This window comes from Gavia stellata, chromosome 16 (genome assembly GCF_030936135.1).
Source record: "Gavia stellata isolate bGavSte3 chromosome 16, bGavSte3.hap2, whole genome shotgun sequence".
NCBI lineage: Eukaryota > Metazoa > Chordata > Aves > Gaviiformes > Gaviidae > Gavia > Gavia stellata.
Genome location: NC_082609.1, coordinates 9344617 through 9355359, shown reverse-complemented (window position 1 = coordinate 9355359; position 10743 = coordinate 9344617). Strand labels below are relative to the sequence as shown.

The following is a 10743-nucleotide window of genomic DNA, read 5'->3' as shown; positions in this document are numbered from 1 at the left end:
TCTTAAAAATCTTTGAAGAAGTTTGCTACCTACATTCTTTCGTAGTGAATCAGACACATCCTGGACACACAAATGGTTTTAGTAAATGGGTGTAGCACCTCACCGTAGCGGGAGAAGAGGGCAGTGTTAGGTGGGATAAAGTTGGAACAGCAGACATCACTGCCAGAGTCTCCTCTTCACTCTCCCCACAGTTTCCACAGGGGATATTCACTGCCAATATTCCCTATTACTGCCTGCACCCCAAGACTCTCTCCTTCTGATATGAGTGTGATATGGGCTCAGGTGCTGAGTGGTGCAAGCTGTATAGGCAGTTTTACGACCATGGAAGCGACTGGAGGACTTTGCCATTTTTACCAGAGGCAGAACCATTATGTGGCAGAATAGGAAGACAGTTTCTGAAACAGCCCACCTAGTGACCTTCTCTTCATAACATGGTATGTTTGTGTGTATGGGATGTGTTACAGAAAGACGGATTTGGATTTGGAGAAGCTGCGATTGTTCAGACAAGCCTGGGACACTAACCAGCTTACAAACAGCGAACATTATTTCAATGTTACTTCTGCCCTATTGACTAATTCTTAGAACAAACAGACTTTACGAAATTCAGACTTCAGCTGTGTAACTGGGTAAAAAGTGGAGCTTTATGAAATCATGAAAACAAATACTGCTTTAAATGAAAAGTTTGTCTCAGTCGCCACTGCCTCCCTCCCCTGCTGCAATGCGATTTTCCTTGATATTCCTCTTTTTTTTCCCTACATTTTAATTGTAAATTAATCACTGACTTGGACATCTCTCTACTGTGCGTTAATATGGTTGATATTAACAACAATATTGCTCTCCAGGCATTTGGAATGTGCAAGATTTTTTGTGCACCAAATGGCCCATATTAACTTCTGGAATAGCCAGGTGCAAACTCTATTGCAGTGTTCAAATTAGTTCAATTTCTCTAACTGCTGCTCCTGTAATTGATGGCTCAAATTATAATAAAGTACAGTTCCTCTACATGATATATGTTACAACTACTACCTGTTATGCTGAATATTGCATTGCTTTGAAACTGCATTACCCTCTACCTACACCGATCAGATCTTTCTTTTAAAGGAACTACTTATGAACCAGAAAGTGTCTTCACATCATTCAGAAATTATACATATGCTCATGCACTTTATCAGTAGCTGACAGAATGGGGATGGCAAAATTACTGTCAGTCATGTTGCATTCAATCTCACATAAAGACCTGCTTTTTACTATACCTTAAAATTGACAATAAATGCCAGTCGTCTCTCCTTGCCCCATTACTGCATCCAGACATAGCTAGTAATGCTTAAAAGATACGCACCTTCATCTTAACTGCTTTTAAATTCCAGCTTCATTCTCTCTTTCTTCTGCATATACTGTTATTCTCCTATGCCTGCATCTAAAATACTCTCTTTTTACTATTCTCTTTTTCGGAAGTGGATGATTACAGTGGGTCATATTTTTTTTCACGTGGAAACAAAGATTTGTAAAAAACAAAAAATCAAATCAATCAAATCCTGATGGCTTATTGACCCCTAACTCTTTCCGTTCAAATGTCACCCCAGCTGGGAAAATAGGGAGGAATGGGTAGATTTGACTTTAGGAGTATGTGCACCTTCAGGTGTGGCTAGAGTCTGGACTGTGGAAGCTGCCTCTTGCAGCCCATCATGAGTTAGCAGGTCTGTTCCAGCACTCAGAACTCTGGGAGCTACTTGCAGCTGCTCAAGGAAACCAGCACTAACAAGAACATCAATTTCATTGCACCACAGCAGAATCGGGGGAATCATCAGAAATGTATTTAGAAATTTGAATTTGATCCAATATGGACTGAAGCCAAATTTAGAAATAACATTTCTAGCAAATCAGAAAAGTTGTGTTTCTGCAAGCTCCAATTAAAATACTTTATATTATTTCTTCTTTAAACAGAGATTATAAATGTCCTCTCCTACTCCTGAAGACCAATGTCCTCAGTTTATTCACAGAAAACAACGAAGGGCAGATATCAAAGAGCAAGAGTCTTCACGCAGCTTGCTTTGCCAGGTGTTACAATATGAAATTAAGGATCTCCCTCCTTCCAGTCCACGATGGAAAGGCACATGGCAATGTGCCCAACATTTGTGGGGACAGCAAAACTGGTGCTGAGTTCAGTTAAATACCAACCACAAACAGTCACAATAGATGTGCTGCAGATTAAAATATCATCTCACTGTTCAGTAGCATTCAAAAAGGCAAACTGTGGTAAGAACTCTTATGAAGGGAACTCAGAAAAAAAACCATAAAACATCAGTAGGCTATTTAGTGTCTTCACTACTGCATGCAGTGCTGGTTCTTCCCCTTCAGTTTCAAAAATGATACAGTAGAATTGAAAAGGTATGGCACAACTTCTGAACAATGAGAAACTAAGGGTACTGCAAGTCTTAGGCACAGTGAAGAAAACAGTGTAGTAAGAAATCTACAGATTTCTAAATTCGCAACTGTCTAGGAAAGGAGCAATAGGGAATTGTTATATACTAATTCTCATAATACTTGAACGAGTAAGTAGACGATTTAGAACATGCAAAAGGAACTACTTTTTCACACAACAGTTGTAACGCAGAATTCATTGCCACAAGGTTTTGTGTAAGCTAATGTAAAAGAATTTAAAAAGTAATCAGTTAAATTCATAAAACAAAAGTCCATCCAGTGCTCCTAAACAGAAAGCTTTAGCACCAATACGCCAGAACCAAGTCCCTAAGCCACAGAAAACTGAAAATGGGCAAGATGTACCTGGGGATTGATCCACCCACATTCACCAGTTCTTACATTCTTTACATGAACATCTAATACTTACTACTGTTAGTGAGGGGATGCTGGATTTGATGATCTGTTCAGGATGTTCTTATATTCAAACAGATTTCACCGAGATTTTCAGGAGACAGAAGCCATGAAAGTACCTACGTGAAAAGAGATCATGGGATGTCAGAATATGGGCAAGTGATCAACTTCCTGAATAGTTCAGAGAACCACCAACTTTTGAAAGAGTTGACTGTTATTTGAGCAGCAAGTGCAGTTGCAACCAGTCTTTCTCATGCCTTTTTTTGCTTGCTCTGACTAAATGATTAAAAGGCAAAAAATTTACAGATATATGTTGCCTTTGGGTAAAGGTTTGCAGATATATATTGTCTTCAGGCAAAATACGTTCATTTATGATACAAGCACACAAACAAGAAATATACATCAAGAATATATTATGGTCCAACTATAATATCCAGGCACTCTGTTCATGTCCTGTGATGTGCAAAGAAATAGCCAACAGGCTTCCACTTGTCTTGAGAAGAAAATCCCCCCATCATGGCTGGTCATTCAAAACTCACATTGAAAACAAGTTGATAGAGAACAAAAGTAAATGTATGTAATGAAACTGTCTGACAATCCTGATTATAAAATCACTTCACTGACTTAACTGTTTTCATTATACCCAGGGAGCTGTGATTCCTGTTCAACACCCTGCATAGGCAGTATTTGAAGATGGTCTTGCAATGCTTGTTGACAAGTATGTTAAAACAGTTAATATTCTCCTGAGTCAGCTTTAATGTATGTCATTGTTCCTTGGCTTTTTGTCAATTGACTTGGTCTTTCTTGAGAAATGGAGACAAAGGTTCCTACATGTGCTGTGCCCCAATGGACTGTGCTACCTTAGTGCACATGCTGCACCCTTTCATCTGCTTTCCTGTGTCATGTTTCTTGCAGAAATCCCGTTCTCGGCCTGCGGGAGGTATCCGGAAAGTTCACCCAAAATTCACTGCAGTCCATACACCATGGTCAGCACAGAGACAGTCATAAAGTCAGAATGCTACGCTTAAATGAGTTCCTCAGAATGAAAGCAGAATATTTTATGCCATATTCTAGTCATACATGACTTTTACACCTGTGTTTTGTGCTTTAACCAGCTATTTGCACAGCCCTTTCTACCTCCTGAGCCTCGCTTGGCTGTGGGTCAAGAAGTTCACCACAGGCTAAACACTGCAGAGGTGTGAAGGCAGGTCAGAGCCGGGCTGTACCTGCACCCCATGCCCAGGAGGGCACAAAGCCTCGGTTCCACCACTGAGTGACAGTGTCTACGGAGCCCTCACGACGGGGCCAGGCCAGGCCGGGCGAGGCGAGGCGAGGCCCGGTCCGCCGCCCGCCACCCCCGGGAAAGCCGCAGCACTACAACTCCCAGCAGGCCTTGCGCGCAGAGGTCGTGCTCTTCACCGGAGACTAAAATTCCCAGCCGGCGCTCGGCTCCCAGCAGGCTTTGCGGGGTGGCCCGGCCTCCCCGCCCCGCCGGCGGGAAGACTACATCTCCCAGCAGGCCGCACGGCCATGAGACCCTCCATTTCCGGGAGCGGCGCCGCGTCCCTCGCTGGGTAGAGGCGGCGGCGAGCCGGAGCGGGCCTGGCTCGGCGGCGCGGCGGCGGCTGCCCGGAGCGCGGCGAGCGGGGCCTCCTGGGGCTGGCGGCGGAGGGCAGCGAGGCCGAGTCGGTCTCCAGGCGGTCGGCGCCATGCTCAATATGTGGAAAGTGCGGGAGCTGGTGGACAAGGCGTGAGTACGGTGGGGCGCGGGCGGGCGGGCGGGGGGCCGGGGGCGGCTCGGTCGTGGCCCCTCAGGCGGGCTCGTGCTCCCCCCGCCCCCCTCACAACATGGCCGCTGCCCCTCCCCCTGCTGAGGTGGCTGCCTGACACCCACTCCGTGCCCAGCTGACCCCCTTCCCCGCTCACCCTCCCCGCCTCCGTCCCTGCCCCCCGAGTGACTGCCCGGCGTGGCCCCCTGCCCGTCCTCCCGGCGCGGCTTTGGCCCCTCTGACAGGCAGGGGCTGCTTTCCAGGTAGTCTGTGGCTTTTCCATTATGGCTGGCTGCTTTCCCGCCCCTCTTGGGCTCGTCTGGGCCCTTCCAGCTCTTGGCGAGCTGCGCTTCTTCTTTGGGTACGCCCTTCTCTGCCAGGGTCTCAGGGTGTGTGTGCCCATTTTGGTACGTGAGCCCTTAAAATCTGTCTCTGCTGTATTGGCTCCTGCCGTAGCCCCTAGGCCCCTTGGGAAGAAACAGACAAGTCACTCAAAGAAGGAGGGGAGTAAAGAACCACCTGTACAGCAGTAAATTTCTAGAGTGCTTCCAAAGTCACCACATGCTCTCTTAAGTGTTTTCCTTCTCACTAAGGACAGGTCCCTACTGCGATTTCCATTGACTCGCCACCCCTGGGCTTCTCAGAGGTGGAGCGTGGTAGAGGAGTGAAGTGCTCTATCCCACCCCTTAAACATTTAAATAGCTCAGATATTTGCAAGTTTATTTCCTTGACTGGAACCTCCTCCCACTGCAAACTTGGCTGAGGTCTCGATTATCGTGATCACAGTGTTGAAGCTTGAGAATGTGACGTTATTGTTATGTTCCTCAGTCACTCCTTTATTTTTAGCACGAGAAAAATTTGATATTGTGGAGAAATTAACAAATACTATGTTTTGCCTCCTTAAATAATAAATCTTTAGGGGCAAACTTGGAGCACTTTTCCATGAATTGTGCATTACTTAGAGGAATAACTGGCTGAAGGTCTGTAGATTAGTATATGCCAAATGAGATTACGGAACTAATAGCTGTGTCTAGCCTTAGAAGTCAAAGGGTGAGTCTTTCAAATTTGAGGTTCCATTTTGAACATTTTTTTACTTTTATTTCTCCAAACAGTTCTTAAACTGGTCTGCTTTATATGTAGTCTTAAAGACAGCAAACTGAAGAGAGAAGGCAGCTTATTCATGATAATCGAGTGTTTTGCTTATGGTGCTGTATACCAGACTGAGGCTTTTCTAGGCCAAGAAACAGATGACATTTAAAAACCACTGTGAATAATACTTTTCCTGAGGAGGTTGTTTACTTTTTACAGCTCCTTGCATGCAAAGTCAGCTTTTTGCTAAAGTAATTCTAATAATGTGACAAATGAGGTATATAGTGAGACAACCCAAATAGGCCTGTCCTGAGTTCCAGGACCTAAAAGGACACCTTCAGGGAAATCAAGTTTTTCTGAGTTTTCCTTGTATACTTTTATTTGTGTAGGATTAATGATCCCTATAGCATTTATAACATGGTCACTGTTTTTAAAATGTTTAATTTTAAGGATATTTCATAAGTTATGAAGCCAAACAGTAAATCAAAATCTGGTTTGGAAAAGACATTCAATTTCCGAACCAGGTGCAAGAAGTGTACATTTCAAATAATCAAAAATGTTTTTTGAATAAACTTCAGTTTCTGGGAATAACATTATCCAAATAAAGCAGATTGTGTATTTAAAAAAAAGGGGACAGGGGCAGGCGGGAAGTGGAGCCTGCAGAGTAAATAGTATTTAGAGACATCAAAATCAATAGTCCCATTGTGTGTGGTGCAGATTTGTCATAACATCTTCTGTCTTAATGCCATGACTTACAAAATTCTCTGCAGAAGAGGCTAAGTGATATTATCTGCCTCATAAATAACTACTGATGCTGTGGCAGGAACATAGTGAACTTTAACAAGAAAGTCTCTTCTTAAAAAAGAAATACGATTATACGGGGATTTTGAAAATGTGCAAATAGCTTGAAATTTTGCTAGTTCAAACTCTGATAGCTTTGTAGTGGTTGTTAGGGCTACATCTTGGTTCCATATTCAGCTGATACTTATCATCTTAGAATTTCAACTTACTCATCTGGTTTTTTTAATCCTTATTGGGGCTTCAGGTGGCTGAGAGCTTGGTTAGGTCAGAGGTATTTCAAGGTGGAGGACTTGTATTAAACAATTTTCAGATTTTTTGGTGTGTGAAAGTTCAGTAAGTGATGATACATAGTTAAGCTACTGTTAATTTTTTTTTCAATGTCTGCAGGCTACTTTAACAACAAAAAACCTAAGTAAAAATGGTAACCTATTAAAATTCTTCAAAGTCTTAAACCAAAAAATAAGTTAACAACTGCAAAATACACAGTTAAAATTCAAGGTTGTATTTAGTATTATTGAAGTATTTGGTATTTATGTTTTCTTCAGTGTGATAGAAATTGAACAATCAAGTTCATTAGGTCAATTTTGCTTTGTAGTTCTCTTCACACTAGAATCACTTCTGTTATTTGTATTGTAGCATTTTCTAGAAACTCGAAAGTACGGCTCTGCATCCTTTTGTGAATAAGAGTTATTTTTGATTCTGAATGGTGGTCCTATTATATATGAAATTTAGAAAGAGTATGTGATAGAGTATTAGATTTAGACTCTTCTAAGATGTGACAAGATACTTTGTGTCTTGTTCTCCCTTCTGTTAACCTCATTGTTCTTAGTTGCTAATATTATTCCTCCCCCCTTAAATTTAAAGTGCCTTGATCAGTTGCGATTGAACAGTAATACCTTGTTTCTAACTGGGCATTGTGAGTAAGTTTGGGGCTTAAACCAAATAGCTAATAAAACCTGTCTGTGCGTAGTAAAATTTGCTTGTCCTAAGCTTTATTCTTGCAGTTTATAAATAAATGTCAAACTTCTTTCACCCTCCAGTTTATTCCCAGGTACTGCAATGTGTGTGAGAGTTCTTCAACTGTGTGGAATTATACTGAGTTTCTGTTGAGTTTCTGGTTAGCTTGTAGTTTAGAAGGTGTATGTGTATATTTATATATAAATTTTCTTATTTGTTCTGGAATAAATTCTGTTTCACATTATTATGTGAAAAAATCAACTTCAGAAGGCAGCTTTTCACTTTTTTTAGATGTTCATTTGTATGGGTTCTTTTTCCCTAGTAGGTCAAAACTGAATTGGAAAGTAAACTGTATAAATGCAACCCTCTGTGCTCAACTTGTTTGCTCTATGACAGTAAACTCAGTTTAAATGGCAGAGGTTTCTGGTGGCTCAAGTCTGGGGTGGTGCTTGATGCAAAGTTAGTGAGTCCGGTGGCAGTTCTGAGTCACTCCTGAAGTAATGTAGTAGACTTTATTCTGTTTTGTTGTAGACTTAGGTTAGCTCTGCGGTAGAAATATGTAGCCTAAGCATTATATGCAAGAGGTAGCCAATTTTTTGGACCTAACAAGCTGCATACCAACATCTTAACATGACAGCGTGCAGAGGCACACATTGCATACTTTACATAGCTGGTGGGAATGTGAGCTCTAAGAACATTTGCCAGGTGGGAAGTGTGCTGGTCACCAGCTATCCCACTGCTCTGCTGCACGATGGGTTTTGCAGCTTTGTCTCTGGATGACCTGGTGACAATAGTCCCAGATGTTCTGTGGCTCCTGTAGCAAGGGGTTCAGGTTACCCCATGTCTGCTCCCAAACAGCACTTGTAGTAGTTGTGATGAAACTTGAGGGTAAGTGTTGCATTTGAACTGCTTGTGAGCTACATGAGACTAAGATCTGCAGGCTGGCCAGTACTGTGTAGGAGCAGCTTATATGAGAAATGTTGTAGTTTTATTGGTATAGATGCATTTGTACTTTGATAATCAAACCATCAAAGGCCCCAACCAAGTATCTCCCTACTGTGTGATAACAGTACTGGCAAAAGGTGTTGCAGTCCCTGAGGTATAGTTCTGGAGTCCTGGCTATGGAAATCTAGAGTATTATGCAACTTGGTAACTTCCTTTTTTAATCTTATTAGACAAGTGTTGTGCTTTGTGTTCCCTGTGAAATTTCTAGGGGAGTTTTACAAAGAAATCCCCATGACCTTTTCAAAAGAAAATAAGGAATATTAAGAAACCCAGTTAAAACAATTTTTAGCTTGGCAGAAGCAGGAAGGTATTAGCTTGGCCTTGTGGCCAAGTTCAAAAGCCAGGCTATCACATATCTCTCTAGTTGTTGAATTCTCTTTTATTGAAGCAGAATCTGTTGATTCTTATTTTCCTGAAATGTTATTGTATGTTGTTAACCTAGCACAAGGTTCTTCTGCTTAAAGCAGAAGACAGCATTTGTGCCTTTATAGTTAGCGAGGCTAGTTGGACTCCTCATAGCAATAATTTCTCTCTTAATGTAACATGTCATTGTAACTTAATGTTTTTGCTAACTGGTTTCTGTCATGTACATGTAGGACATGCAGTAAGCAGGATGGAAGACCTTTGGACCCATTGAGATTAGATTGCTGCCTGTGTCACAATGTGATGAGACTTTAAAGCCACCTTCTTTAAAATTTCATTACCATTCTTAGCTTTTTGTGATCGTCTACATGCATGACCAGAATGTGAGAGAGTTCATTTTAAGTACCTTCCACACATCAAAGCTAAGAAACAGTCTAATTAAAAATTTGGTGAAAGTGACAGATCTGTATGTAGTAAGGATGGTGTAATCTAGATGTTCATTGGAATTAGTTAAGGTGGGCGAGATAGTTGTCACTGAGTTTTTGAGCTTCTTGAATGTATACTTAAAAAGAAGAAGAGAGAGCCTGTGACTTTCTTGCCAGTATTAGGAATATGACAGCTGCCATCCTCCTGTTTTTTCCATCCCCCGTCCAGTTCAGTTGTTTGTCCACCTAGCTGAGTCCTTACTGCTTTGCTAGGACTACTCTTAGCCACACCTTTCCAGTGACCCAGCAGGAATGCATTTGCGCTCCCTCAGGTTGTACAGTGGGAGTTGAAGTGTTACAGAGCTATGTTTTCATATGTTTTGCAAGCTTGATGAATTGCCCAAGTATGTAGTGTTTTACGCTGTTTTTAAATTGAGAGCAAATTGTCTGGTTGTAATACTTGTACAGATACTAAATGCTGGAAGCATTTATAACACTTGAGAATTTATTTGTAGAGTTAGGTGCTAGGGTCCTCTATTTGTTCTGATGTCACATCTATGCAAGGAGGAGGATTTTTAGTGTTAGTGGAAAAGGAAGGATTAAAGGAGCTGCTGTCATCAACTCCAATACAACTAGGTAGGGGAAAAGTTCTTTTAGTTAATAAACAGTGTGTTTTCTTTAGTGCTTCTAATTATACAAGCTGTTAAGAGAAGGATAAATTATTGGTAGAGTGAATTACTGCTTTGATTGTCATTGTAATTCCTAGCTGTTGTAGCCTAAAGCATGGCATGTGAATTAGACCTTGCAGTTCAGCTGAGGAGTAGAGGTTTCTGGATTACCCCCACTTCACAGATGAGGAAAACTAAAAAGATAATTGTGTCAAGTAAACCAAGTTGCAGTGAGTTAGCAAATCCAGAGTTTTAACTGTTACCAACTTCCAGGCTCATGTTGTTGTCTGCTAGCTCATGCAATGTCTGCGTTATACTTATTAACATGGTAAATGCATACCAGTAATTTACTCTACAGTTACGTGGCTTCTAGTTAACTTTCAGTTGCTTATTACCTGTAGTATACTCACGTTTGACCAACGTATAAGGAGGATCCTGCATGTGCTCAGCTGGGGGGTTTAAATCCTCTTACCTAACTACTTTCTTTTTTTAATGTGCCTGTAATTGTTCTTGTTTATGGGAGATTTTCTTACGGTTCATGGATTTGTCCACCCAGACTATTGAACTCTTCTGTAATGAAGTGCTGTTTGGTGGTTTAGTAATAGCAGGTATTACAGTAAATGATCCATCATATGATATATCCAGCAAAAGGGTAAATAATTGTCTAACACCAGTCTGTCGCTATCTGACCTTCCTGTAAACTTCCTTGCTCCAGTTCCAGGATCATTTAGTTTCCTTTATATTTAAGATTTATTTTGGTTTGCATAAGCAAGATCTTCAGAGCAGTGAACACTTCCATCGTTTTATGTAAGGGACAGTTAACCCTCACTGCAT

At 41.5% G+C, this 10743-nt stretch overlaps 1 protein-coding gene across 1 annotated transcript in view; it reads left to right on the top strand.

The window, feature by feature from the left end:
- The first annotated feature begins 4490 nt into the window (after nt 1–4490).
- Nucleotides 4491–10743, top strand: part of CLINT1 (clathrin interactor 1) — a 52934-nt gene continuing 46681 nt past the window's right edge. Inside the window, exon 1 of the mRNA XM_059825250.1 lies at nt 4491–4582. Within this exon, the coding sequence (XP_059681233.1) occupies nt 4542–4582 (41 nt within the window). The 5' untranslated portion in view covers nt 4491–4541. The remainder of the gene's footprint in view (nt 4583–10743) is intronic.